Source organism: Pollachius pollachius (assembly GCF_949987615.1).
Source record: "Pollachius pollachius genome assembly, chromosome: 15".
In the NCBI taxonomy this organism is placed as follows: Eukaryota; Metazoa; Chordata; class Actinopteri; order Gadiformes; family Gadidae; genus Pollachius; species Pollachius pollachius.
The window spans coordinates 11,653,724-11,680,812 of NC_136948.1; the positions used below are offsets into that span (position 1 = coordinate 11,653,724).

General features: G+C 46.4%; 3 protein-coding genes across 4 annotated transcripts in view; 1 reads left to right on the forward strand and 2 right to left on the reverse strand.

Annotated features, from left to right (window-relative positions):
* Positions 1-65: 65 nt before the first annotated feature.
* Positions 66-15,972, reverse strand: kif15 (kinesin family member 15). 2 transcript variants are annotated; one of them, XM_079751966.1, is made up of 35 exons: positions 15,866-15,972; positions 15,402-15,432; positions 10,640-10,826; positions 10,455-10,531; positions 10,301-10,338; positions 10,115-10,212; positions 9,790-9,960; positions 9,486-9,695; positions 9,269-9,394; positions 8,912-9,034; positions 8,558-8,699; positions 8,226-8,314; positions 7,925-8,134; positions 7,649-7,826; positions 6,987-7,128; positions 6,248-6,389; positions 5,728-5,898; positions 5,463-5,591; positions 5,217-5,322; positions 4,870-5,035; positions 4,089-4,239; positions 3,900-3,976; positions 3,714-3,792; positions 3,517-3,603; positions 3,295-3,399; positions 2,936-3,058; positions 2,336-2,482; positions 2,153-2,248; positions 1,897-2,046; positions 1,219-1,301; positions 1,053-1,119; positions 929-966; positions 680-812; positions 469-600; positions 66-373 (listed from the first exon to the last, which is right to left on the reverse strand). In XM_079751966.1, exons 1-35 carry the CDS (start codon positions 15,882-15,884, stop codon positions 323-325), a joined length of 4,074 nt encoding a protein of 1,357 aa, XP_079608092.1. In that variant the 5' UTR covers positions 15,885-15,972; the 3' UTR covers positions 66-322. The 2 variants fall into 2 exon arrangements, with proteins under 2 accessions (XP_079608092.1, XP_079608091.1); XM_079751965.1 differs by having other exon boundaries at positions 1,204-1,301.
* Positions 15,973-16,403: 431 nt separating this feature from the next.
* Positions 16,404-23,529, forward strand: tacc3 (transforming, acidic coiled-coil containing protein 3). Its single transcript, XM_079752348.1, has 17 exons — positions 16,404-16,486; positions 17,042-17,207; positions 17,383-17,507; positions 17,600-17,646; positions 17,729-19,184; positions 19,296-19,338; positions 19,424-19,595; positions 20,222-20,280; positions 20,365-20,495; positions 20,598-20,673; positions 20,841-20,969; positions 21,191-21,258; positions 21,632-21,675; positions 21,968-22,140; positions 22,230-22,336; positions 23,044-23,164; positions 23,239-23,529. Exons 2-17 carry the CDS (start codon positions 17,043-17,045, stop codon positions 23,302-23,304), a joined length of 2,982 nt encoding a protein of 993 aa, XP_079608474.1. The 5' UTR covers positions 16,404-16,486; position 17,042; the 3' UTR covers positions 23,305-23,529.
* Positions 23,530-24,411: 882 nt separating this feature from the next.
* LOC307086757 (fibroblast growth factor receptor-like 1) overlaps positions 24,412-27,089 on the reverse strand; it is a 29,671-nt gene continuing 26,993 nt past the window's right edge. The window contains exons 6-7 of the mRNA XM_079752075.1: positions 26,314-26,667; positions 24,412-26,005 (exon numbers count right to left, since the gene is read on the reverse strand). Of these exons, the coding sequence (XP_079608201.1) occupies positions 25,563-26,005; positions 26,314-26,667 (797 nt within the window). The 3' untranslated portion in view covers positions 24,412-25,562. The remainder of the gene's footprint in view (positions 26,006-26,313; positions 26,668-27,089) is intronic.

Consider the following 27,089-nt stretch of genomic DNA (forward strand, 5'->3'; position numbering starts at 1 on the left):
AGAAACCGTCAATAATTCAATAAGGAATTTATTAAAAACAGCATTGTTTAAAGAAATAAAAAATATAGCAAATAACCTTGAAATTCCAACTGGTAACCAAATTCATGGACTCCAGTCCAGGAACTTTCACAGTTACAATAAAACGCTGTACAGTTAATTAGTAACAGAATTAAAAAAAGGCACCAACAAAAGAACTACTACAGTTCAGGCATTTGAGAGAGTACTAGAGCTATGAAGACACCATTTGAATAGTTTAAGGTAATAGGCGTGTGAGGTCAAATGTCAAATGTGCACGATTCCAGACCGTTTCCACCGGAGAGCTTCACACTCCATCCCGTAATAAGACTATTTGAGAGCGGAGGAGTTCGTTATCCTAAGGGAAAAAGATTTAGGCATTTTTTAATTGATCGGAGTGCCATCGTTAACAGTCAAAAACAAAGAAAACAACAAATGGCAAATAGTCCTCACCTCTTGAAGTTTGGAGTTCTCCTTTTTCAGCTTCACCAGATACTCTATCCTCTGCTTGTGGTTCTTGTGGCCAACTAGTTTGCCGTTCTCTTCTGACAAGTGGTCCACTTGTTTGCGGAGAACCTCCACCTCCTGTGGGACACAGAGTTAGGAAACTGAAATCCCCCAAGCCCGGTCTTGATATACAACACCAAACCAACCGTGTTCTTACATTGAGGAGCTTCTCTTGTTCCTGCTCTCTCAGGCTCAGCTCTCTCAGCTCCAGACAGCGGTTCCTCAGTTCACTGGTGAGCTCCTGCACACAGGTCTGAGACTGGGCCAGCATGGACTCCTGGGCCTGCAGTCTAACCAACATCAACGGACCCCATCAATGAGAACACACGCTGGGAAAGACTGGTTCATCCAACACTTGCTGACATTTGTGTTTAACAAGACTCCTCAGAACCAGACTTGTGTTTACCTTTTCTGGGCTTCACAGAGCTTCTGTGTTGCGTTGCTCTGTGGATGATACATGGCAACAAACCATGAGTAAGGACTGACGGCATAACAAGCAAAGAGCTGCTCAATTGAACCGGCAGACGTACCTTCTCAGCCCTCTCCTCCTGCAGCTCTCTGAGCATGGTCTGTTTGATGGCTTCATTCAGTAGCTCACTGCAGAACAAAACACAAGAATCAAACGTTTCTTCCGTTGATCTTCATGACCACCTGATGTATGCTCAATGGAAAATCACATACAGCACGACGACTGACCCCGTGTCGTTCCCATTCTGCTCGGAGTGCTCCTGCTTTTTGTAGAACAGGTCCAGCAGAGACTGGATCTCGTTCAGCTGGGTCTATGGGAGGGGAAGCAGGAGGAAGATCCAGACTCGAGACTGGAATTCAATCACTGAACTTCCCAGGACCGTGTCCGTCTGCCCGTACACAAAGTGCATCCAGGGGAAGGAAAAAAAGGCATCTTTGCCCCCGACACCCGGGACATTTAGCACTCGGCACATGAAGTGGTGAACTGGTGTCAATTCATGTACTCAAATAGATTATGAAGGAACAAGCTGCTGCCTCGTTGACCTGTCCATGAGTTCCTATTTCTTCCCTGTTGTTCTGCGATTACAAATTTAATGTTGATTGTTTTCCAGCTGAAACGTTGTTTTTAATGCCGATGCTATGTGTATCTCACTTGTTTTTCTCTCGTCGAATAAAAGGTTAAATACAGGTAAAAAAAAAAATACAGCTAGAGAAGAAATGCATGCATTAATGCAACATTGTTAAATGGCAAACAGACTGCATTTATACAGCTCTTTTCTAACCAGCGGCCACTCAAACCACTTTACATTATTGCCTAACATTCACCCGTTCATGCACTCAGTCACACACTGATGGCGGTGTGCAGGGGGACTCGTGTGGCGGGCGGTGTGCAGGGGGTGAACGGACCTTGAGCCTCTGGATCTCTGCATTCTTGTCGGCCCGCTCAGAGTTCTGCTCCGCGAGGAGGAGCTTCATGCTCATTATGGAGGTGCGGCGGCTTTCCAGCTCCAGAATCTGGCTCAGGTCCTTGTTGGCGCTCCTGGGCGTGCGAGGCGTCTTAAAAACGAGACATGGTGAAAGAAAAGCACCATAAGCTTTAGAATTTCTTTTGACTTTTGAGCCAAGAAAATGTTAGCTTTTAACCAAAGGAAGAGTAATTTACCTTGGCTAAAGACTTTGGTGTGAACGCACCGCCCAGAATGAGATTGGAGCCACATTTTGACGTCTCTTTCTCAGAGGCCTCCTCCTGTTTCTTCACCTGGTTTGAATAAAAGGTGCTTGAACTAAACAACACTTTATTTGACAAAACAAGCCATCTGTCTGTGATGAAGATCTGATAACATACTTGTTGCTGCAGGCTCTGGATGGTGGAGTCCTTCTGGGTGGTTTGCTCCTGAAAGCTTTGCACGACTCCGTTCTGCTCATCCAACACCTTGGTGAGCCGTTCTACCTCCTCCGTGGCGTAGAGAACTTCATCCTGCAACAGCTCCACCTGGGGGCAGCACCACAGGGTGTTCATTTTAGAAAGCATACTTTGTTGGGAGTGACTGACGACGGAAGGGGTATGACAGAATGATGACGATAACAATAGAGGCTCTCGGTTCGTTTTCATCTGATTGTATTGGACAATGGAAATGGCGTTTTAAACTGATAACTTTACAGATACGAGCCTGTGGAAGAGTTCTGGTTACGGCCCTGTGTGCATACGAGCGGACGCTTGATCTTTTCTCATGCGCGCATCATTTCTGCACGTCATTTGGTCAAATCGATTAGCTGAATACGTTTTCTTTGCACTCGGTTGCATTTACCTTTTCATCGATACATTGACTTTCCCACCTCCCTCAAGTTCTTAAACTTGCAGCAATATTTCAGGATTCTTTGAATGTCCGCTGTTCCCACTCTGATATTTTTAGAGCCTAGAGTCGGGCTTGCTGAAACGTTTCACCTCAATCCGGCTGGAGGCCGCCTTCTTCCCCACGTCCTCCTTCAGTTCCTGAAGCTTCGTTTGCATCCTGGAGTTCTGCTCTCGGACCTCGTCCCGTTCACTGGTGACTGCATTACACTTGGCCTGGCCGTACACACGCAGCATGACACATTGATATATTAGAAACTAAGAAAAATAATTAAATATAGTATATAATAAATATATCCATCCATCCATCCATCCATCCATCCATCCATCTATTTATATTTCTCTTTATCACTTGTTAAGTGCCTTGGGATTATGTAAAGTCGCTATATAAATCCCATATAGTATAATAATGAATAACTTGGTGTTGTGGAGGATGGCAGTAGGAAGCATACGGTGAGGTCCTTGATGTCCCCAGACAGCTGGGCCAGGTTCTCCTCCTTCCCACTCAGCTCACTGCGGAGCTCCCTGGTCTGGTTGATGAGCTCCAGCACCACACCCTGCACAACGGCACCAGAGAGGTTAGAGGGGGAGCGAGAGGCCGCACCTCAGCTAACCTGAGGCTGATCACAGGAACGACAACAGACACGGTGAACGACTTATGCACAGGCGCCTACTTTGTCCTGTTCGATCTTCTGCTCCAAGACGCTTGCGGTTTCCTTAGCTGACGCTAGGTTTTGCTCAAGGTTTTCCAGATTAGAAACCTTGGAAAAAAGGAAATAACCATTAATTAAAAAATCCATTCATAAAACCCCTGTGCAAAACATGCACTGTCATCAAAGCAACCCGGACAAAGCATGAACGGTTCTCTGACCTGTTGTTGCTGTTGAGTCGTGAGGTCAGACACCTCTTGTCGTAGCTGGGTGTTCTGCTCCACGGTCTCCATCAGCTCCCTTCAGATAAGAAAAAACACAGAATCGTCATACAACGAAAAGTATGAAAACACCGGCTTTAAAATCCTCCTCTAGCCCAATGCCCAGGCGTCCGTCTCAAACCCTACTTTGACGTGCTCTCCCACAGCTGGGTCGACAGCGTGTTGGTGTGGGCCCTCTCTATCTGCAGACTGTTATCCATCTCCTGAGAAACATTGGAATGGTAGGAAGGACCCAAGCAGAGAGAACACATCAGCCTCCAGCGTATCCAACCAGAGATCCACATTGGGCGGGCTGTGGCCTGCGTGGTCACCCACCGTGATGCGGTCCCGGAGGGAGGCGGCCTCCTGCTGGCTCTCCTGCAGCTGCTGTCCGGCCTGGTCCGCCTCAAACTTAGACTCTGCCTGCAGATGGTCGAAGGAGTCCTGGAGACTCCGGTGCTGCAGCAGGAGCTGCTCCCACTCCAGTCTGGGAGAGAGAGTGATATAATCAAGGCGTTAGGGAGGTTTTAATCCATGAGACTATGGCTCTGTTCACACCTGGTGTTGACACATGCCGAGTCGAAAGCTCTGAAAGCTCTGAGCACTAGAGAATTATCAATTCATGTAAGGTACACATCTTCCAAAAATAGTACATCCATATTTTTCCTGTAGTTGTAGGTTTGCCTCAGTGTGTCTGCCTGTACTCAGAGCTGTGCACCTGTGACCGGCCAGGACGCATGTTAATGCCAGGTGCGACCGGGGTCAATGGTAGAACGGCGTTATCGTCATAAACTAAGGTGCTTTCACATAGTAATGACAATATATGCAATTAACATTTGTTAGGCCTGGCATTAACCCCCTTGTTTAACCCGGTGCGAGGTGGTATATGCACAGTATTAGAATATATATCAATATATTCATCTATATCTATATAGATATATCATCTATTAGCGCTGTCCTATTGTTTATGTAAATAATTAGAGTAAGTGATTTAGACATCCCATATCAAAGCACAATTGATATTTTGTGATGGTATAGAACAAACAACCCAGGTGAACATTAACAAATATAGGGCTTAATATGCATTGTAAAGGGGCCATAGATGTAATCTTCTTACTGGACTTTGTCCAGCTGGAGCTGGGCCCTGATCAGGTTGCTGGAGAGCTGGCTCATCTCCCTCTGATGCCCTCCCTGGCCGTCCCTCAGCTCGCTCTTCACAGCGGCAAGCTCCTTATCCGACGACTGCAGAACCACACGCAGGTCCTGGATCTCACTCCGCAGAACTGGCCATGTGGACGTACAGACAAACAGGCAAACAGACAGGGGTACAGAGAGTCAGACGGGCAGTCAGACGGCATATAACTTTCTGCGATTAATTTTACCTCCCCACAGGAGTCCCTCTGGTTACAAAGCATCAGTAAACTGCTAGAACTTCATCATCACACAGCAGCGGAGGTCTCTCACCCTCGCCGGCGCGCTGCTCAGCCTTGAGGGTCTGCTGCAGGCCGGTGAGGCTCTCCTGCAGAGTCAGCTGCTCCACGCTCCTACTTGCTCGCTCCTCAGAGAGGAGCTGAACAAGAACACCACAACAAGATCACATGAGGTTGGGTGAACAAGTTAATCAACCGGACTGTGGATTCTCCCTGTGTGCCCCAATGCAATTCACTTTTCTTTTTTGTTGGACTACGTTATCATGGCTGAAAGTCCCACCTGGTCCTTGCGCCCCAACTCTTGTCCCATTAAGGCCACCTGCTCGTCAAGCTTAGCGATCTGCTGCAGCAGTTTAGTGCTCTTCATCTCCTCCTCGGCCAGCTGGGTCTGAACCCGATCAGCTTGTTCCTGCCAGCAGGGGGAGCGGCGTTACATCATCAGTACAGTGAACACCACAGCACATCGGGAGGCACGGTACCGCTGGACAGAAGGGACACGTGGTACTGCTTGACAGTAGGGATGAGGTCGGGTCGGACTGCTTCACCTGCACTTGCTGCAGCTCCTCCGTCAGGGCCTCGCACGCCAGCTCCGTCATCTCCGGGGGAGGCTGCTCGTCGCGGATGTCGTTCATCTTGTCTCCGTTCAGGTGCTCTGGGCTGGACAGGTGGTCGTTTCTGGATCGCAGGTTGTAGGCCTTGGTTGGGGTGGTGAGGTTCTGCAGAGAGTGGGGGTGTTTGGAAAGACGTAGTCAGGGGTCTGAAAGTACGCACCAATAACGACCTCGGAATAGACACATTTGTTACAAAATACCACGGAATACGATAGTTAAAAGAAACATGCAGCCAAACGTGAGTAGTGTGTGTGGGGGGAACTGATTCCAGTTCTAATGTAACCTGACCTCCCATGCATGCTACAAATCTTGAAGAGCACTAGAGCCAACAGAGGAAATCCACGTTCCTTGAGGACGGCTAATGAAATGAAACCTTTTCCAACAATATGGCCTATTGCGATGAAATGTTTACAGCCTAAGGCAGGAGAAAATTGGACTGAATGTTGGAGGTTACCTTGATGGTTTCAACATGGATCCTGTTGAGTTCCAGGACCTCCTGTTTCTTGCAAGTGTGTGTGGCTTCCAGAATGTTTTCCAAATGCTTTATGGACTTGTCGAGGTACCGCTTCTCAGACTCCAGCTCCACAATCTGCTTCCTGGAAACCAGGGTCATCCAAAAAAGGTTTAAAGTTCTGCAGGGACCACTTTAAACACAGCTACGGTTGGGAATCTAAGGGTACCTCACGATACGATACGTGATACATGGCCTAAGATACCGATAATATCGCAATACAGCTATTCTGCAATAATCAATATATTGTTAGACAATCCTACCACCATACATCCCTATTTATGACAACCTATTAATACAAAATTACCATGAAAAGGTAAAGAGCCAAACTGAGTTTTTCAGTTCCTCGTTTGTGTGTTTAGCGCCACCTGGAAGAGCAAGGAAGTAGTGACACTGGGAATTAATTAAAATATTAATATTATGGAAGCTATTTGGGGCACAACCATTCTTTCCCCAAAAATTAAGAAAAATAATAATAATGTATTCAGATCGATATTTCTCGCCAGCGTTTAGATTCTCATATTGCACGAAGAAGGGCGACAATATATCTGCCTCTCGATAGTTTGTCCCAGTCCTAGTTACACCCCCACTTTTGAATACGTGACACCCTCATCTTCAACACCCAACGGGTGTACGTTGACCCGGGATGCAATGGCCCCGCGGAGGCCCGGGCGTCACTCACTTGGTGAGCTCCTTGTACTCCTCGAAGGCCTGCGAGGTGGTGGAGAGCTCCGACTGCTTCTGGAGCAGCTGGGCCTTCAGTCGTTCCACAGAGACCGCAGAGACGCTTTTAGCTGCCGCCGGCGTCGAGAAGGCAGGCTGAGCTGTAGCAAAGAAAAAAACGGCGTGCTTGGCTTATGACTCTCATGTGAGAGGGTCATGTTTTGCTCTAGGTTTGTACGAGAGATGGTCCGATACCATTTTTCCTTCCCGATAACGATTCCGATTCCTGTGCGTAGTATATATGATACATCATGTAGCATTGTAACTACTAACAGCACTAGTTCTTGTTGAAGGGTTCTTTTTAAATTATTTCTTTCAGAACTACATTTATAATCTATAAATATAATACTACATTTGCATTCTTCCAGAAAGCCTGAGCATCCATGTTTTTCCGACTTGGCTCCAACGCACGTATGTCGGAGATGACGTGTTTGAACGCAGCCTAACACCATAGTGTTTGTGATGTTCTTTGACTGTGTAGTAAATGATATACTAATGTGATGGTATCGGATCAGCGCATGTTCTCTCCGATACCCAATAATGCATTTCAGGCAACAATGGAGGAATTTCCAATACTGGTTTCGGTATTGGAAGAACTCTATTTGTACGGTGGTTGTTTACCTTCTGTGGGCCCGGAGGCCTCTAGGGCCAGCCGGAAGGCTTCCTCCAGCTCCACAGCAGCCTGGCCTGCAGCCTCCTCTGCCTTGGCGACGGACTCCAGGGAGCGGAGGTAGCGGTTCTCCTGCCTCAGACTGTAGTTCTCCGCCGCGTACTGGCTTATCTTTGGGTGATGCTCCATCTGGATGGACAAATTGGATTGGAAAGGATGTTGAATGGTTATCTGTGGTTTCGGATTAGCTCCAGGACCTCCATGAGGCCACAGCGTTTCAATCTCACCTGATCTTTAAGGACGGTGATTTCTGCCTTCAGTTGGTCCACCAACACCTCGCTCTCTTTGTCCAAGAGCGGGACCTGATCCCCCTTCAACTTCTTCTCCAAGCGAGAGATGTGGTCCTCCCGAAACTTGATGATCATGCGGCTAGAGTGGATGAACTTCTCCTTCTGGGCCCTGGCCTCCTCCAACTGTGCCACCTTCTGGAGCAGGAGCTGAGAGCGCAAGAAAACCTTTTCCTTCAGCATCCTCAGATCCATGTGTTAATGATAAATGTATTGATTAACAGAAAAAGATTTCCAATACCGTTTTCTCATCTTCCCGCTTCTTCCACAGACCAATGGCTTGAAGGAATTTGCCCTTGTAGGAGACCTCAGGGTGTTCATTTGATGGACCTGAAAGGAGAGTAAATGGATTTCCTCATTCTAACATAGAATAAGATAACCTTCGCAATAGTTTGGTTATACGCAACATCTTACTTGAAATGGTGCATCTGATTTGACGGCATTTTAATCTAAATGTACAGTGGGGATTCAATTATGAATAAACAAGCTATAAATAACCAAGTTCACTTGAGTATTGAGGATATGATATTATGACCGGTAACACAGAGCGTAAAGCTCAAAGGCCCCTCTTACTGATGGACAGCCGGGGCCCCCCAGGAGCCAGGTCCCTGCCACTAAGCCCCATGGAGGTCTGAGCGGCGAGGAGCTCTTTGAGCTTCTTCACCTCGGCTTGCAGTTGCCTCACGTTGCCCTGGGAGTCCTCGTTGATCATGGCCTGGGGGATCAGAGCAGAAACAGATGTTTCAATAACGCTCCTTTATGCTTTTAAGTCCTTTTCAAAATGTCAACACAGAGCGAAGCATTCCACTTCCTACAATCTCTGACAGTAAATATTCAAAACGAATAGGTAGAAATCTTCACAGGCACAAATGTATCAGGAAGGAAAGCAAAGGTAACAATAATCTTAATGCTTGGTTGATGAGCCACCTTATTTTTAATTAACTTTGCTCTCTGGGCAAACTGCAAGGTTGACAGCGTCTCCCCAAAACATTTTGATCCTGGATGCACGTTGGCTATGATGTACGTCTTGGCATTCCCTCCCAGAGAGTCCTGAAACAGAAGATAATGGGATGACAACAGTGGATGACATATAAGGACGACAACAGTGTTGACAACACATTGGTTTTAAGCGAAAAGGGCAGCTCGAAGATATTTTCTTAGTATTTTTATAAGTTTCACCCTCGAAGTTTAGAATTTGCATTTGACAATGACAACAATTTAACCTCATATTTTCAAATAAACTCTCCAGGAGGCAAAGAAAGCCTGACTTGGTAGACTCCTCACCCTGAGCAGGAAGGTGAGTTTGGAATCCCTGTAGCAGATGTGCCTGTTCTTGCCATTGGCCACGTCCACCAGCGACATGATGACCTGGCCCAGACACATGAGGGAGAGGTTGATACTGCTGGCCTCCTGGAGGACGACAAGCAGAGAGACGGGCGTTAGTACCCCCAGTCCTGAACCCCAGGTCCGATAACAACACAACGACGCCGGCGTACGTCACCTTGAGTCTATTGCCTTCCGTGTGCGTGTCTTTCTGCCTCTCGGAGCCGGCCAGGTCGACCAGATTGAGCTGAGACGTGCGGATGTTCACCAACTTGTTGACGGTCTCTTTGGACTCCAGGGCCATGGTGAAGACTGCGTGGGACCTGGAGGACTCGCGGTTCATGGACGTGGAGGCCACACGGCGGTTACGCCAGCCCATGGACAGCACCTAGGACGGAGGGCAACAGAGGACCGGCTACTCAGAGCGGGGATATCTTTGGAGCTTTCTGGAAACCCTGAATCCTGCGTTTCAGAATTCCTACTTGGTAAGCCTCCGAGGCCGAGGTGACAAACTTCTCCACGGCCCCCTCGACAAACACGCCCTTCTTGATGTTCTCTCTCAGGAACAGGGTGGCGGAGGCGCTGTCCAGCAGGTCGTAGATCTGCTCGTTGTAGATCTCGATGAAGGAACACTTGCAGAGGAAGCTCTTGGACTTCCAAGAACAGAACGGACACAAAGAATAATGAATAAGGAATGCAAAGAAAAAGTAGCCACCGGCCCATTACTGTGGAATGCTGCACCACAGTAATACATCAGAGATTTTAGAGTTTGTGGAAATTCAACCAATTATGAAACGTTATAGTTACCCTTTCCATCTGTTTGTTGATGAGAGAAAAGAGATACTCAAAACTTCGGGGAATAACCCCTCGCAGTTCGTCTGTGAAGTTATCGGAGTCGGACGGGCCTGAATACACAGAAAAATTATTCTAATAAATAACGACATGAAAAGATAATTACTTTTGATATTACTATGAATGAGGAGAAGTTCTCACCAAGCATGGTGAAGGTTTTTCCAGAACCCGTTTGTCCACTGTTGAAAGTATCACAATGAGCTTGTATGATGGGGAGTATTACGAGAACATTTAGAAGAACATGAGAAAAACCTATTATATAATAAATATTTGAAACAATTAAAAGATAACCTACTAGGCAAAAATGGTGCCATTGTATCCATTCATGCAAGATTCCACAATATTTTTTGCCACACCTGCGAAGACAGAGTCCTATTGGCCAATGATAAATGTTAGTTCATCTCAAAATGCAATCTGTGTACCACGGTAACATAAACCATTGAAAGGTCCATATAACGGAGGTGTTTTAAATGCACTAACCTGGGATACGTCCATATCAGCGACATGGTCATAAGTGAAGGTCCTCGGTTCTGGCTTTGAGTGCAGGCGAATGGTGTTGTGTGAAGTGACCGTTAAACACAGATTCTGATCTCCATCTGTGGTTAACCCTGTGTCTTGGGTCAGAGGTCTCACTCGCACAAACACCTTGATGGAATCATTGTCACCACTTTGAGACGAACAAACAGAAAAAAAACATAGTTTAGTTCCCAGAATTTTTATATTCAAGCTGAATGACATATGCACGTAAAAGCCTCTTTTCGTTGATCTTTCATATTATAGACTATCCATCTACATGGAACCAAGACAACTAATGCCATTTCTTTACGAAGATAGAATGAATGAATACTATTCCGGACTCAAAGTTCCATTTAAAAGACAATACAAATACATGACAATACAAATATGAGGTCAACACATTAAAATACATACAAGCATCGATTCCAATGTTTCCACAACCCAGAGCACTACCTTGTATCACTCTGTTTAGTGTCACTGAGTGCAATTCTTAGTTTGTTTTTTGACTCTATAAGTCGACACATAAATTTGTACATAAAATTCCTCAACACAGCATGAAAGGTGGGGACATTACTAGTCACAAACAAAGGGCTAGCACTTGTCCATCTTGGAAGCTTAAGGAGGATCCTAAACGCATCATTATACGCTACCTGTAGCTTCTTCAGTTTTGCTGTTCTATATTTACACCAGAGGTCAGCTGTGTAAAATGGAGTACAGTAGGCTCTGAAGAGACTTACTTTAACATCTTCCGTGCACATATGGAATTTGCGTGCCAACATATTGGCCTGTGCATAAGCGCTTGACTTACCTCGAATTTAACATAAGATAGTTAACGCGTACCTGGGATCGAGTGTTTTGACTATCTCTTTAAAGCCCTTTCTATCGACATTTTGGCTGATTTTGTCGTAAGGACTGGCTTTGGAAAATGCCTGCGGAAGCAATGTCTGATATGCAGAGACAGCTTCACGCTACTGTCTGTCTCGTACGGTGTGGAATGAGAGCTCATGAAGGGACTACCGGTGTTACACCGAATTCTGCGATCCACCGAAAAGTATGACCCCAGGGGACGATGTTGCACATTTTCTGCAACATGCAGGTTTGTATTATAACAAAAATATAAATAAAACATAAGATCTCCCCCCACCGGTGGGTCTTTCTTTTCTTGAACCTAGCATTAATTCTAAACAGCGTTTCACACAGTAGCCTATAATAGGAAATGCTCAAAGGTAAATCAGCGTAATTTAACACTGACTGTAGCCTTTTATGGGTAAAGATGCAACGGTGAAGGACCGTACTTAACGCCCTATCATTGTATACCTTTAATAAAAAGGTAATTGGTTGGGGGAGATCTTATGTTTTATTTATGTTTTTGTCATGCCTGTCTACGCTTCAAACTTGTCTTTCAAGTGGTTGAAAGACAGTAGGTAAGTTATGTCAGTGTATCGAGAGGAGGCTTGTAAATATCCATGTTAGCTAAATCTACTACTAGTAAAACGACAGGTTACTGTTGTCTTGCAACTGTGTACTGATCAGAATTGAGCCTAGAATATAACAGATCATGACAAGAAAAATAAAGGAACTTGTTTGTGGTTATTTTGTTTTGCTTTTGCTGTTTTATGTAAATAGACCCAGTAAAAACTGAGTTATAAAGTTGAGACAAAAATATTATTTCCCGTGATTGAAAGTATGATGATTTGAATGTGGCGGCCATTAGCCTACAGCCTATAGGTATGGGATAATGTATAGAACGTGGGGAAATAAAGCCCCGACAGGGCGTAACGGAACGTTACACGGCATTGAGAAGAGCCGTGTAATAATTAAAAATAATATAATTTTTAAACACAGTTTTAAATTTTTTTGTTTTGTTTTGGGTCCAACATGTTCATATAGTATGTTTCCATTAAGGATATCAATTAAAATTAAAAATTCTTTTTTTTAATGTGGTTTGACTGCTGTATTTTTGAAACCTCCTAAACACAAAGTTCATATCATGTGAGGATGGAGAGAAAGCAGAGAAGAAGAGAGAGAAAGAGTCAGGACAGACTGGGGAAGGCGACAGGTTGGTCTAATATTAGGTGGAAGTGTAGGAACAGCCACTTGATACCAAGTGATTAATTCCTAAATATGATTTATATTAAAAAATTGCATTAGCAATTAAGATGTGTAATTTATTCAAAGCTATTAAATAATGCTTGTTTGAAAATATGACTTAGTAGAGAAGAAAACAGGCAAGGGGTGAGGGAGACAGACATGAGGTCGGTGATGGCATCTGCTATAGAGGAGACCAGTGATGACATCAGGTAGGAATAATTAAACTAGTGAGGCCACAAAAACCTAAATGCCCATTGTTTAATTTCTGCTGACCAACCTATTCACTGTGTCCTTTTGGGAAAATTAGTACAGGCAGACATGGCGAGTCAATCACCACTGAGGAGTATGTTGAATAGAGAGGTGAAGATGAGGGAGAGGAACAGAGAGGTGAAGATGAGGGAGAGGAACAGAGAGGTGAAGATGAGGGAGAGGAACAGAGAGGTGATGAAGAGGAACAGGAACAGAGAGGTGCAGAGGAGAGGGCTGGGGCAAGGAGTAACTCAGAAGATCCATCTGAATGGCCTTCACCACACGAAATGGGGGCCTCATTGAGGCAGTACATGGTTGAGGATGGCCCACAGAAATGTCCTGATGGGCCATATCCAAGATCAGATAAAAGTAAAAGGTGTTTTGCCAAAGCATACTGTTTTCGTGTACTGTCAAATGGAGAGAAAGTGGAGCGGGATTGGTTACTGTACTCCAAAAGTTCTAACAGAGTCTATTGTTTTGCATGTAAGCTTTTTGGTGAAGCTAAAGTTGTTGACACGCGCCTTGTGGTGGGGTACTATAACTGGCAGTGTCTTTCCAAAACACTGAAGCACCATGAAACAAGTGGTTATCACATAAATGCTTATCTGATGTGGAAAGAATTGGCATCCCGCTTAAGCCTAGGTAAAACTATTGATAGCGAATTGCAGAGAGCCATGGCCGCTGAAAAGGCACATTGGAGAAGTGTGTTGACTCGAGTGATCGACTGCATACTCTTCCTTGCAGAAAGAAACCAGCCACTGAGGGGGAAATATGCACAGTTAGGAAATCCTAGAAATGGACATTTTCTGGGTATCCTTGAGCTCATAGCACGGTATGATGTTACACTGGCAGAGCATCTTAGAAAGGCTGCCTCGAGAAAAACCACCGGATATCTGTGCTGGTGCACTCAAAATGAATTTTTTGATTCAATATCAGAGTGTTTTAGGTAAAATTTGTGCCTAGATCAAAGCCTCCAAGTACTTTGCAGTGGAATTGGACTGCACAACCAATATTTCAAAGCAAGAGCAGGCCTCAGTTACCATACGGTATGTTCATACAGATGAGAAGAAGAAGGTCTACATTACTGAATCTTTTGTGGGGTTCACTGCTGTGAAGGACACAACTGGGAAAGGCCTCACAGATACACTGACAGGGGTGCTGGATAGTCTGGGGTTGAAGTTGGCTAATTGTAGGGGGCAAAGTTACGACAATGGTGCTAATATGAGGGGAATACACAAGGGTGTCCAAGCTTTAATACAACAGAGATGTCCAGAGGCTCTGTTTATCCCCTGCTGTAGCCACACTCTGAACCTTTTGTTATGCGATGCAGCCTCATCCAACAGGGAGTGTCTTACCTTTTTTGGCACTCTTCAAAGATTGTACACCATCTTTTCGTCTTCTGTGAAGAGGTGGGATATTCTCACAGAATTTGTTGTCATCACACTGAAGCCTCTGAGTGACACCAGGTGGGAAGCTAAGCTAGACTCTGTCAAAGCTGTACGTTTCCAGTTGGGGGGGATTCTAGATGCGCTAGAAAAGTTTGAAGAAGTGGCAGGAGACAGCAAAATAGTCTCAGAGGCAAAGTCCCTGTCTGCCGAGATTCTAACTATGGAGTTCCTTGTGTGCCTCTTGGTTTGGTATAACTTATTGTCAGAGATCAACTTTGCAAGCAAGGCACTACAAGCAGCAGATGTCTCAATGGACACAGCCATTAGATGCACGCAGGATAGCCATTGAAATGGATGCTTCTCCAGAATTCAAAGAGAGACGTTTTAGGAAGCAAAAGAGGTTCCAAGATGCTTCAGGTAGCATACGACCAACAGCAGCACAGAGCTCTATAAGCCAATTCATTTCAAAACCTATGACCCCAGCAAGAAAAAACAGAGTTGATGAAGAATTGGCTAAAATGATTGCAAGTGATTTCCAACCGTTCTCAATTGTGGAGGACAAGGGATTCAGAAGTTTCACACAGGCTCTCACTACAGGCTCTCAATCCTATGTATGTTCCTCCAAGCAGGAAAACACTCTCAAAAAATAATTCTAAGACTGTATGACCGTCGGAATTACGGCATGGCACCATTATAAAAGGTATACCTAAGCGGTAATATGAAGAGCCGTTTGGGAGCCGAAAGAGCCAGCTCTTGTTGGTGACCCGTTCCAAGAGATCCGGCTCACTAAAAAGAGCCGAAATTGCCATCACTACTACCAAGTACCACCTAGAGAGGGATGTGTTTGTGTGTGTATATATATTTATAGATATTATTCTTACTCTATACTGTGTGTTTAGAGTAGGAATAATACAAACATTGAATTGTATAAGGGATTTAATTTTGCCATCATTTATTGTTATATCATATTATAATACAATAATAAACAATAACGTTACCTGGCAGTAATTTGTGACACATCGCCCGATCCTGGTGAAAGGAATTGTAGAAAAGAGATTGGGGAATAAGGTTTAATAGGCAAATTAATCAACGAATTAATGTTAAGGGTAGCCTGCCACTGTGCGTGTTTGTTAACGTGAGTGAACCCAACATGAACACAGACAGGTGAGTATTGTGTCCTTACATGAGTAACGTGCAAATTGTGTCTCAGCGAAGAGAAAAACAAGGAACAACCAAAGATAGAAAGGTCAACTAACAAACGAACGAATAATAAACCCTAAGCGACGCTAAAATAACCTAAGATAAACTGTTGCAACTCCTGATATTGGTCCCGTAGCTTGAATTAAAGAGACGTAACGGTAAGAAAGCTATCCTTATAAGTCCAAAGTCTGTTCAAACCGATAAAGGCAATGACTATGGAATGATTGAGGCATGGAACATACGCTATCGAATATTTCCATACCTTTTACACTCGTATTCATGATTAGGAAAGCGATGGTCGTACCGGCGACATAGAGCCACGACAAGGACGGAGGGAATGTTTACGTCCTGGCTTGTTGTAAATTGGCGCGCACCGTAGACCGAGCTTTTTCTTCACTGGTGTTTGGGCAACTTAGTCTCGCGAAGATCGCTACTGAACCCTGCTGGCGGTGATCTGCAGGTGTGTGAGGCACATAGATCCGCGATGGATCAATTTACATTACGATTGAAAGTGCATAATTTGTAGGGGATAAAATAGTGCGTCGAGAAATCCTTGCAAATTAATCAATTCGACGGTTGATATAATATGCTTTATTAAGATGAGGTGCATAAGCAATTGTTTTGACTCAATGCTGCCACCCATCGTTTAACTCAGAAGCTACAACATTTGGTTTCGTCATGTCCGTTCTGTAAGCCTATTGGATATCTCACCACGTAGCGCTTCCGGCGAGAGTTTCAAATTGTTTGATTGGTTCATTTCATGACTTTAAAAATACGAACCGTTGGCGGAGGGCTTTCAGGTGTCTTCTTCGGGGCTATTCGTGTTGCTGTCTGCGTGGAAGCGAACATTACAGACAACGACAAACGTTACCGTTAATTTAAGGTAGGTTGTTCCATTAAATACAATGCAGAAACAACATTTATCCCGCACTGATCAATACCGGAGTACGTTAGTGTTAGTGTACGCCTGGATGCTGGGATCATTTGACTTTTGAAATTACCGATACACATGTATTTAGTGTCATCATTATAAAAAGTAAAAGGATTGCTTGGTTTGGCGGATAGTCAGACCAGACAATCCTTTTTACTTTTTATAACAATTCAGCCCTTCAATTATTGTTTCTTTATTTGAGGCAGCGTTGAAGAAGGCCTTGAAGTTAACTTTATGACGACGTTATGAAGGAATATCGGATATGAAGCCACATCACAACTTTGTCAATCATATTTTAATCTGTTTTGGATATGCATTCAATACTATACAATGAAATCTGTAGTGGTACCGAATCGATGTAAAGGATGGACTAGGATTACCGTTGTCTTCATAGACATAATGTCTACACGGCCACTTCAGTAGATGGGGCCCAGCTGTGGACACCCATATTGATCCACGGTAAAGATGCTGAAGATACTATTTTTGCGTCTGTGTCCCTTCCCCAAGGATGGGTTCCGTTCCTGTGAATGATGAGAACCTCGGTGTCCACCGAGGAGGAAAGCGCAACAGTTCAAGTGACGACATTTTTGCCATTGAACAGCCAACTGGAAGGCAATCTATTCTTCGGCAAACTGAGAATCTACCTAACAAGACTGTGCCAAAGGGTGGAAAGGTATACATTTTGCTTGGAGGAGGTCAAAAAACACAATTGTTGTTATTCTGAGTTACCTAATGGAATAATACAGTCATTAACACTTTGTAATTGCAATTATGTTAAAAACATGCATATTTTATATTGGAATAATTAACGTCTATCATTTTCATTCTACCTAATCTGTTGCTTCTAGGTTTGCTTCCAGACTCCAAGAAGAGACCCAGTCTCTAAAAGAATTCTGTCTCCATCCAAGTCTGTGAAGATGGATAACCTGGTTGAGTGTATGAAGGCGATCGATTCCTTACGGCTGGATTCAAAGTATGTCCTCAACATAATCTTTATTTTTTTGCTGAAATTTGGGAACTATGGAATATTCTGTTGGATATTGACCCCTTGATTTGTTTTGCCAGCACAACACCGCAAAAGGCGACTGAGGCCGTTGCTGGACAAAATAATGGTAAAAAAAAATTCACATTTGTTCTTGCTTTTTATTTTGTAGTAACGCCTGGGATATGTAACCGTAATTGTTTTCCAAACAGACGATTTGTCACATCCTGACGACGAAATGCCCATCAAAAGCACAGGAGGCTATCAGCTGGACTTTGACAATCTCGACACCATGGATCCTTTCTCGGGCTCCAAAATGTTTGCCTTTTCCCCGACGCGGCCGTCTATTGAAGACCTTCCATTATCCCAAAACCAGCCTGAGGCGGCGTTCAAAGAGGCCGGAGAACTGGAGTCGGCCCTGGACGAGACCCTCCCCTTCAACCGCTCGGTGGAAAACTCCCTGGCTGAAGTAAGCTCCACTGAGAGCAGTGTGGTCACAGTGATGAAGAACTCATGCCTCGAAGACCAGGAATCCTCCATCGCCACCCCTGACAAACAACCGCCTGCCGCAGCGTCTCTGAACGTCACTCAGGAAGACGCTCCGGCCGCTGCTCCCTTGGCGGAGGAGGCCCCGCTTCACTCCAGAGGCGCCTACAGTATGGACTTTGACTACCTGGACGCCATTGACCCTTTCCAAACCGGCTCCAAGATCCCTGACGACACGCCCCTCGGCCAACCGCTGTCAGGTCCCCCAGAGTTCTCCCCATTGAAGACCAACCAAGGCCCCCTAGAGGCCTCCCCAGTAAAGACCAACCAAGGCCCCCTAGAGGCCTCCCCAGTAAAGACCAACCAAGGCCCCCTAGAGGCCTCCCCAGTAAAGACCAACCAAGGCCCCCTAGAGGCCTCCCCAGTAAAGACCAACCAAGGCCCCGTAGAGGCCTCGCCAGTAAAGACCAACCAAGGCCCCCCACAAGCCTCCCCAGTAAAGACCAACCAAGGCCCCCTAGAGGCCTCCCCAGTAAAGACCAACCAAGGCCCCGTAGAGGCCTCGCCAGTAAAGACCAACCAAGGCCCCCCACAAGCCTCCCCAGTGAAGACCAACCCAGCCCCCCCACAAGCCTCTCCAGTGAAGACCAACCCAGAGAATATCTTAGAAGTGCAGAAGGAGCCATCCACCACGGCAGAGGCCGGGCCCGTCTCTACGGTGACCCCCATTTCAAATGACATCACAAAGGCTCCTGAATCTGAAGCCACAGTAAAACCAGCAGATCCCCCGACCAAGGTAGGGTCCGTCAAACTAGAGTTTAACTTTGACGACGGCGCGGAGGTGAAACTTAAGCCACAACCGAAGAAGTTTGGCAAACGGCCGCCCACAGCGAAGGCGTCCGGGAAAAAGCCCATGCTGGAGGTACGGCCGCCGCCACCGACAAAGCCGTGCGTAGCGGACGTTGGCGTCGAGGTCGACACCCCCCTCCCCAAGGCCACCTACTCCTTTGACTTTGACAAATTGGATGATCCAAACTTCAATCCTTTCGGCGCAAGCGTAAAAATGGACAACCCATGTGGTGTGAAGTCCAGTCCTGCGGGCAAGGTATCAGCTGTGACCGAGGAGCTGCCCGCCCCCGCGGCGGCGTCCCCACAGCTGGTGACCCGGGCACCCTCACCCTGGTACGGTTCCCTTTTTCATTTCTGGATTGATTCCCACATTTGAAAACGGTGGAACCTTTGCTCAAGTGGGAAAAACTGAAAGACTAATTAGGTTGTGTTTGCTGTCTTTAGCGCTGCAGATCATGCCACCAACACGGAAGCCAGTTATGTTCATGTAAGGACAGCTCACATAAGCGTACCATTTATGTTTCATAATGCATAGGGCTGCTGAACAATAAGCTACATGTTACAATTTTTAGGTTGAAATTCCCCAGCAAGAGGAACCAATGTCCATCCCAGCCCCAGACCGGGAGCTTCAGCTTGAGGCGGTCTGCCGTACGCCTGAGCCCGTGGACTTTGGCCAGCAACATGACTGGACTTCACAGACTCTCCTGGTGGAAACCAACATGGAGTTTGTTCCTGGGTCAACATGTGAGTGTCCTACACTGCAGTCTTGTTTGTGTACTGTGTTTTGTTACGTAAATTAAGCACATAAGCTGCATTACCTCCACATAGCCACATGGGAGCAGGATCAAACATATGAGCTGCATTACCCCTACATAGCCATATGGGAGCGGGGTCGAACACATAAGCTGTAATTACTATACATGGCCACAAGGGGAGCAGGACCAACATACAAGCTGCAATAACTACTCCGGCCACAGATGGCAGCACCTTTAGACAGGTGAGGAAGCCGGAGCCAATACGTAGGCCACGCCTACGTGATACAAACAGAGCGGGAGTCAGATCGGAGGTCAGAAACCCATGGTAGCCCTGTGGCTGGAAGACAGGTCAAAAGTATATACAATTCCCCTCCTTTTGCTTCATAGTTACCATACCGAAATACTTTAACAAATAAAGTGAGTTAAAAGCGATCCGGTTTAGACTACTTTCTTCAAGAACACGGCAGTGTATATATCTACGTTCTCTTACATATTTAACGTGGATGGTAAACATTTTAGAAACTTAAATTGTTCTGTGGCATAATAAATTGTATGAATTGGTAATGAAATGTTGCTCTCTATTGCTGTGTAACAACCTCGTTTCCTTCCTCCTAGTCATATCAAGTGACCTCGATGGGCAGATGGATTACCTGGAGCAGTTTGGCTCAGCCAACGTGAGGTTACATTTTGTACTTTGCTTTTGCATCGCGTGTTGCTGCATGGATTCAGTTCTGAATTCCTCCGCTCCTGCTTCACAGTTCAAAGAGTCGGTTTTGAGGAAGCAGTCCCTCTACCTCAAGTTTGACCCACTTATGAGGGAGAGTCCAAAGAAGGCCGGCGACCCCACTGTCAGCATCAACCCCCCACGGCCTGCAGCCCTGGCTTCTCGGTACCAACCTCCTCCCTTCCCATTCTGCTGCTCTCATTACCTCGTTATTATCTCATAACCACCTTCCTAAGCGTATTCCCTGTCTTTGTGTTTTCACATTAGGTTGGAGTCGGCAAGAGCGGTACAGCAGCCGCCGGCAATGGACGACTTCAAGCTCATTGACGTCCCAGCAGCACGAGTGAGTCACATGATGCTTAAAGAAACCCAAACCCAAATTATTTGAAATGGAATAGTGTTTGAATTCCAGCTGACACCGTGGGTTCCCAGGCTCTTTTAATGTCAGTCTTTTTTCGGTTCAGTGATTCCACGGTGTCAGGTCAAGTGATCCGTTTTTGTTTCGTTTAGATTGAGATCCAGAACCACCCCAGGCTGGAGAGTCTGGTTCCCCCCACCAGCACCGAGGAGGCCATCATCGACGTCCTGAAGTACAGTCAGAAAGACATGGACGCAGCCATAGCCAGGGTTCAGGCAGAGGTAGGCCCGGAAACTAAAACCTTGCTTTGATTTGTTTGGACCGAAAACTCGCCTCATTTATTAGGAGCAGATTCAACTCATCTTTATTGCAAATTTAGTTAAATGGAGTTCCATTTTGTAATGGCTTTTGTTCAAGTGGTATCTTATAACTTTGTTTTTGTACTTAATTTTATTTGTGTACTGTTTATATGCTGAGTAACCCCCCCCCCCCCCCCATGTAGGCAAAGAAAACGGAGGCGTTGCTGACTTTAAAATATGATAAGCTATACGAGGATCACCACGAGCTGAGGTAATCCCTGCGTTCTACATGCTTTTTTGCTCATTTGCTGATGTTTTTTTTATATATATTGCTTTTTTTTCCTCCACCATTGCCATGTCCTTTGTTAAAAGTGACATATTATACCACCAGGTGAGAGTGTGATTAGCCCTTACAAGCCGTTTTGAAAATCTGCGTCTTCTGACATTAGTGGGCGTGTCCATCTAGATGTCAGAAGATGCAGATTTTCAAAACGGCTTCTAACTACCAATGAAACTCACACCTGGTGGTATAATATGTCTCCTTTAAATCATATTAAACTGGCTGCAGTAAAAATTGATAAAGCTGTCTGTGCAGCTTTAAATCTCTAATTGTACTCAATACCTTTTCTCCCTCCATCCCATAGAAAAGTATTTTCTGGCGTTGAACAAACCATCCCAACGATGATTGGTGAGTCTCTACCCGCCTCTCATTGGGCCCCAGCTTTGAAACACGGCTGATTAGATGGCTCCACAACACAATGTGAAGCAGGGTTCAACATTTACCATGGCCCAGGGCCATGAAAAGTCGTTAAATAAACATTCCCACTCCCAACACTACATCGCCTGTACATCTTACAGTTTACATTTAGGCCACTAAAAATGTATTTTGGCCAGCAATTTTTGGAGCTCGGTGGTGGCCGCTGTGGCCAGTACTTAAAAGGTGAGTGTCTATCCCTGGTCTAACTCTCTGTGTTCCCCAGCGGATTGGAAGGGGCAGCGGGAGCGGGACCGCGCCCAGGCCCAGACCAGGCTGAACAATGCCCTGGCGGAGAAGGAGCAGGTGTCCCAGGAGCTGAGCGCCCTGGACAGCTCCTTCTCGGAGCTCTTTAAGAGACTGGAGAAGTACAAGGTGGCCCTGGGGAGCTACAAGAAGGTCAGCACCCCAAAGTCCTGGCCGCCCTCTGCCAGTGTTCCCTCAAACAGGGGTCACGCCGTGTTAACGCGCGTCGTCTCGCCCCCTAGAACGAGGAGACCCTCAAAGGCTGTGCCCAGGAGTACCTGGCGCGGATCAGGAAGGAGGAGCAGCGCTACCAGACCCTGAAGGCCTACACCGAGGAGAAGATCAGCAAGTAAGAGCCGGCGTTTCAGTTTGATGCAGCGTTTCACCGACATGCATCCAGCAGTGGAACAGCGCCACCGCTGGACTACCAGTGGCACTGCAGTCAGCCATGCAAACAAAACCGTTCATATTTTTGGAGAAATCATGTTAGGCGTACCAATACTATTTGTTTTCTTTATAAACTTATATCATAGGTGCCTCATATACCCCCCCACCCCCAATATTGTGGAAAAATACTGAACCGCAAAATAGAGGGCATGATGATACTGTTGGGGGCGTCGTCCCATGATTTGCTCCAGACTTGAAGTAAGAAGCATGCAGAGTTAATGCAGCACAAGTGACTTCAATACAGAGAGTAGCTTAAATATTTGACTGTATAGACAGGACCAACCGTGTTATGATCCCAGAAGATGGGATGGTGACACATCTTCGACTGAACACTGCCTTTTCACAAACATTAATGCCAGAAAATCAGCTTTGTGCACACGCATATCAATACCTTACATATGCACATCAACATGGTGCACCTCACACACATACACAAAAAGCAGCACTGCTGCTGGATGGAAACGGAGGGGAAACACTTGATACGCCATCAAGTGTGTCTAGTACCGGCGTTCTGCTTCTACTATACTGTGGGGGGGGGGGTGTGTGGACAATTGTGTGTGTGTGTGTGTGTGTGTGTTCAGATCAATGAGATGTTTGTGTTGTCCTCAGGGCTAATGAGGAAACGGGGGAGGTGCGTTCACGGCTTAAGGCCGAGGTGTCCGGACTTCAAGCCCAACTGCGCAGGGAGCAGCTCAAGTCTCAGGCCCTGGAGAGCAACTACGACCAGAAGGTGAGGCCGCGCACCAGGACTTCAGAGGGTGTGGTTGGGAGCGTCTGGAGGCTGATGTGTGCTTTGTCTTCCAGGTGAAGGAGGTGGTCGAACTCACCAACCTGTGTGACGAACTCATTGCCAAAGTCCAGACGGGCTGACAACCGTGTCCTTCTTTTTCATCATTGTTTATGTTTGTCTTATATTCATGTCTTTTAGAATATTTTATGGATTAATAAACAAACTTGATGTGGCAATATGAAAGGAAATATAGACAAGTTTGCTCTTGATTGTAAGATTTTGCACTTGGGAGAATCATTTCTTTCTTCTAACCCTGTTTCTCTATACCGTCAGAAGTTTTCATCTCTTTGTAAGTCTGTTTTACACGTGCTGCATACTTAATAATAAAGCTGTTAAAGAATGAGATTTTGTTGTTCTTCATGTTTGGGGCTGCATCACCTCAAGGGGGCAGTGTTGCCTTACTGTGAAACATGCATGGGGTTAGTAATAGTAAATGCATAATTGTATTCAGGACAATACTTAAAAGTTGAGGTCATCTCACAGAGGGATAAAAAAAAGCCTATTCAATGTATACATGTGTTGGATCATGTTGAGCCTTTCAGAGGGGAGATAAACCATATATTCAACCTATAGTCATCCATCTGGAGCTCATCCCCGGCTCGCAGTACTTACTACTGCAAAACAAGAGCAGGCCGACACAATGCAGCCCTTCTTTGCCCCGTCACAGCGGCCTCGCAGCGGGACAATGCACTTCCTAAACGGTGAAAGCAAATCCTAGCTGGATGGGAGGTGAATGAGGTGCTGGACCACGCGGAGACGAGAGCACCGATTCACTTTCTTAAACAGGAGGGAGGGAAAGATGCGGGAAGATGGGTGTCGCCTTGCAGGGGAGGTCCATCCCTCATGTGAAGGGGACTGTGAGGGTCCTCTGTTTGAACAGTATCTATTCACCTGAGCTATCTCTCCCACTGATTGCTGGCTGCCCCCTGTGTCACCCTCTTCAGACCAGTCCGGCTCGTCTCTTCTTGCCCAGTATGAATGGAGGCTGGGCTGCTTGTGTCTTCCCACTGGTGTTTATCTATTGGGGGTTGTTGCCGTCACAAACGCACAATCCACACCTGGACCGCATGGAGATGAAAACAGGAGTTCTGATCCTGATGTGAACAGGTGGGAACAAAACAGGTTTGAGTCTGTTGTGTAAAGAACTCATGAGGCTTTCAGAAGCCGGCTCAAAAGTAGGATGAGTTTCAAGTCATTTAATCAAACTAAATCATCAAAATAGATGATTTAGTTTTTATACTTAAGTAAATGTATAATACAAGATTGTCATACAACAAATTCAAATACCTACAGTAAACATTTCCATATACATGTGATTACTCTATCTTGACAAAAATACTCAAATATATACTATACAGGACTACAGTATACTTTAATAAACTTACAATGATGATGTGTAAAATGCATAACTCTGAAAAATAAACTATTGATACATTTTCTTATTAAAATAAATTAAATACGACTCAATTTGGATATAAACAACTAGAGCTTCATAAATTGGTTGGGTAGGGTTGCAGTCCAAAACACTTTCTACCCTAGCTGGTAATCATTTGGCAGGGAAAACATTTGATGTTCTTCTCAACCGACTGAAGAAGGTCATGGAGAATGTAGATGGTGTCTAATCACACAACATGGAAACACATTTTTTATTCTATCCCTTGCAGTCCTAGGGTTCACATACATCTAAAGAGGGCTAACTTCTGTCTACAATTCTGTTTTGTGAGGATAGTGGTAGGCTTTTAACATACGGGCATTACAAACACCATGTCACGCTAACAAAGGGCTACCTGAGAAGGAGCATTAAACCAGCCCTTTTGTAAAAATATTCAGTACCACTTGAATTACCTCGACCATGGAGCATGCACAGAGTTGTGGAAGTGAACAGCTTAAAGGAGCCCTTTTGAACTTCACTTGAGCAGAGGGTGGAAAAACCCACTAGACACACCAACAGGAATCCATCCACCTCATAGCATTGATTCGTCTGCTTCTGGAAACACACACGAGACACAGCACCGACTCCTTTAGTGCACCGTAGGAATCCAACGTTTTTCTCTTTAGTGGTGTGACAATGGTGATGAGCAGGGAAGGGAAAGCAGCGAACCTGACGTGTTGTATCACTGACCACCAACATGTCAATCACAGGACCGCTCGCTCAGACGCACAGCCAACAATGTCCCGCTGCAGCAAGACTTTGGCACAGATTTGGTAAAGGTGTCTATAAAAACAAAAGAGGGAGTTTTGCCCTGGTGGGTGTGAGACCTCCAGAGCTGGTGTGGGTTCACTAGACCACAGCGGTCCCTGTGACGGAGTGGGGGGGCGGGGGGTCGGCCCACCAGGGTTAACACTGGTAATGGATGTGCTGATGCTGGTGCACCTTGCCGTCCACGTGGGAGTGTGTGTGAGTGTGTATGTCCGTGTAGATCTTGGGGTAGATCTTGGTGGCCAGCCCCGAGCTGCCCTGGCCCAGCAGCAGCTGCTGCTGGGCCAGGTACTCCTCGTAGTTCATGGAGCCCACGGAGCACTCCTTCTCGGGGCTGGAGGAGCCGGACGAGGGGGCGGCGCAGCCTCTCTCCCGGTCCCGGTAGGCCAGCCGGGGATGTGGGCCATGCAGGCCCTGGGGGGCCGGGGGGCCGGGCGGCGGGCAGTGCTTCTTGTTCTGACAGAACCACAGCAGCACCACGCCCAGGATGAACACCAGGCCGGCGGGGATGCCGATGATCACAGGCCAGGGCAGCGAGTTGGAGGACGGGGCGAAGATGGGCGGGGTGGGAGGCTTGGTGTCTGGGGGAGGAGAGGTCAGGGGAGAGGAGGTGTGAGGACGCATGAGGGCATCTGTTGAATCTGACGCTGAGGGGCAAAAAAAATGATATCTCTAGTCGTGTGTTCAACATGCTTTGCATGTAAAATAAACGGGGTTTCACTTGAAATTAGACAAAGGAAAATGAAAAAGACAAGCCAGTGGCGCAGAATGTACAATAAATGGTTTCACCCCCAAAAATGTCATTGTTTTGCTCACCTTATACCTCCAATCACAAAATATCACAAACAGCAACAGTAGACGGTTCAATTCATCACCACGTTGTACTCACCTGGTAGCACGGTGAGAAAGGCGCTGCGGAAGTTGTAGCCCATGGTGTTGGCGCCCAGGCAGATGTACATGCCAGCGTCCTCCTCCTTGGCTCTGGTGATCAGCAGCTTGTTGAGGTAGGAGCCGTCGGGCCGCGACCACACCTCCCCGGTGGGCAGCACCACGAAGTGGTCGTCGCCCACCTCGATGGTGGTGTTGTAGCGGCTCTCCTCGTGCGTCTCCACCCGCTTCAGCCACTGGATGACGGGCTTGACGTCGCTGCGCACCTTGCACTGGAAGGAGGTGGTGCCCCCGTAGTCCACCGTGGTGTTGACCGGGTGCGTGCCCGTCAGCACCGGCTTGGAGTTGGTCCGCTCTGTGTGGGGGGGGAGAGAGAGAGAGAGAGAGAGGGGTCGCCATGGTTAGGATGCCACCATCATGGGTGTGACATGGCGGGCCTTCTGCGTGGAGACCCGGGTGGTACAGTTACCCGCCCCGGTCTCACAGCTTGTAATTGACAGAGAGGCAGAAAACCACATGTAACACAAGGAGGACGTGTGATTAGTTTCCGTCTCTCTCTGCTCCTGGTTGTGCTGAACACATTTCTCATGAGGAGGAAAGGGGGTTCTGGGGGTTTGGCAGACAGCTGGTCTTTAATCAGCTCCAGATTGGGTGGAGGGTCCCTGGGTTGAAAAGCCTCTCTCTCCCCGCCCCCCTCCCGACAATAACCCCACCACCAGAACAGAAGGCCTCACTCAGACCTGCCTGCTCAGTATGATTCTAATATACGTGATTACA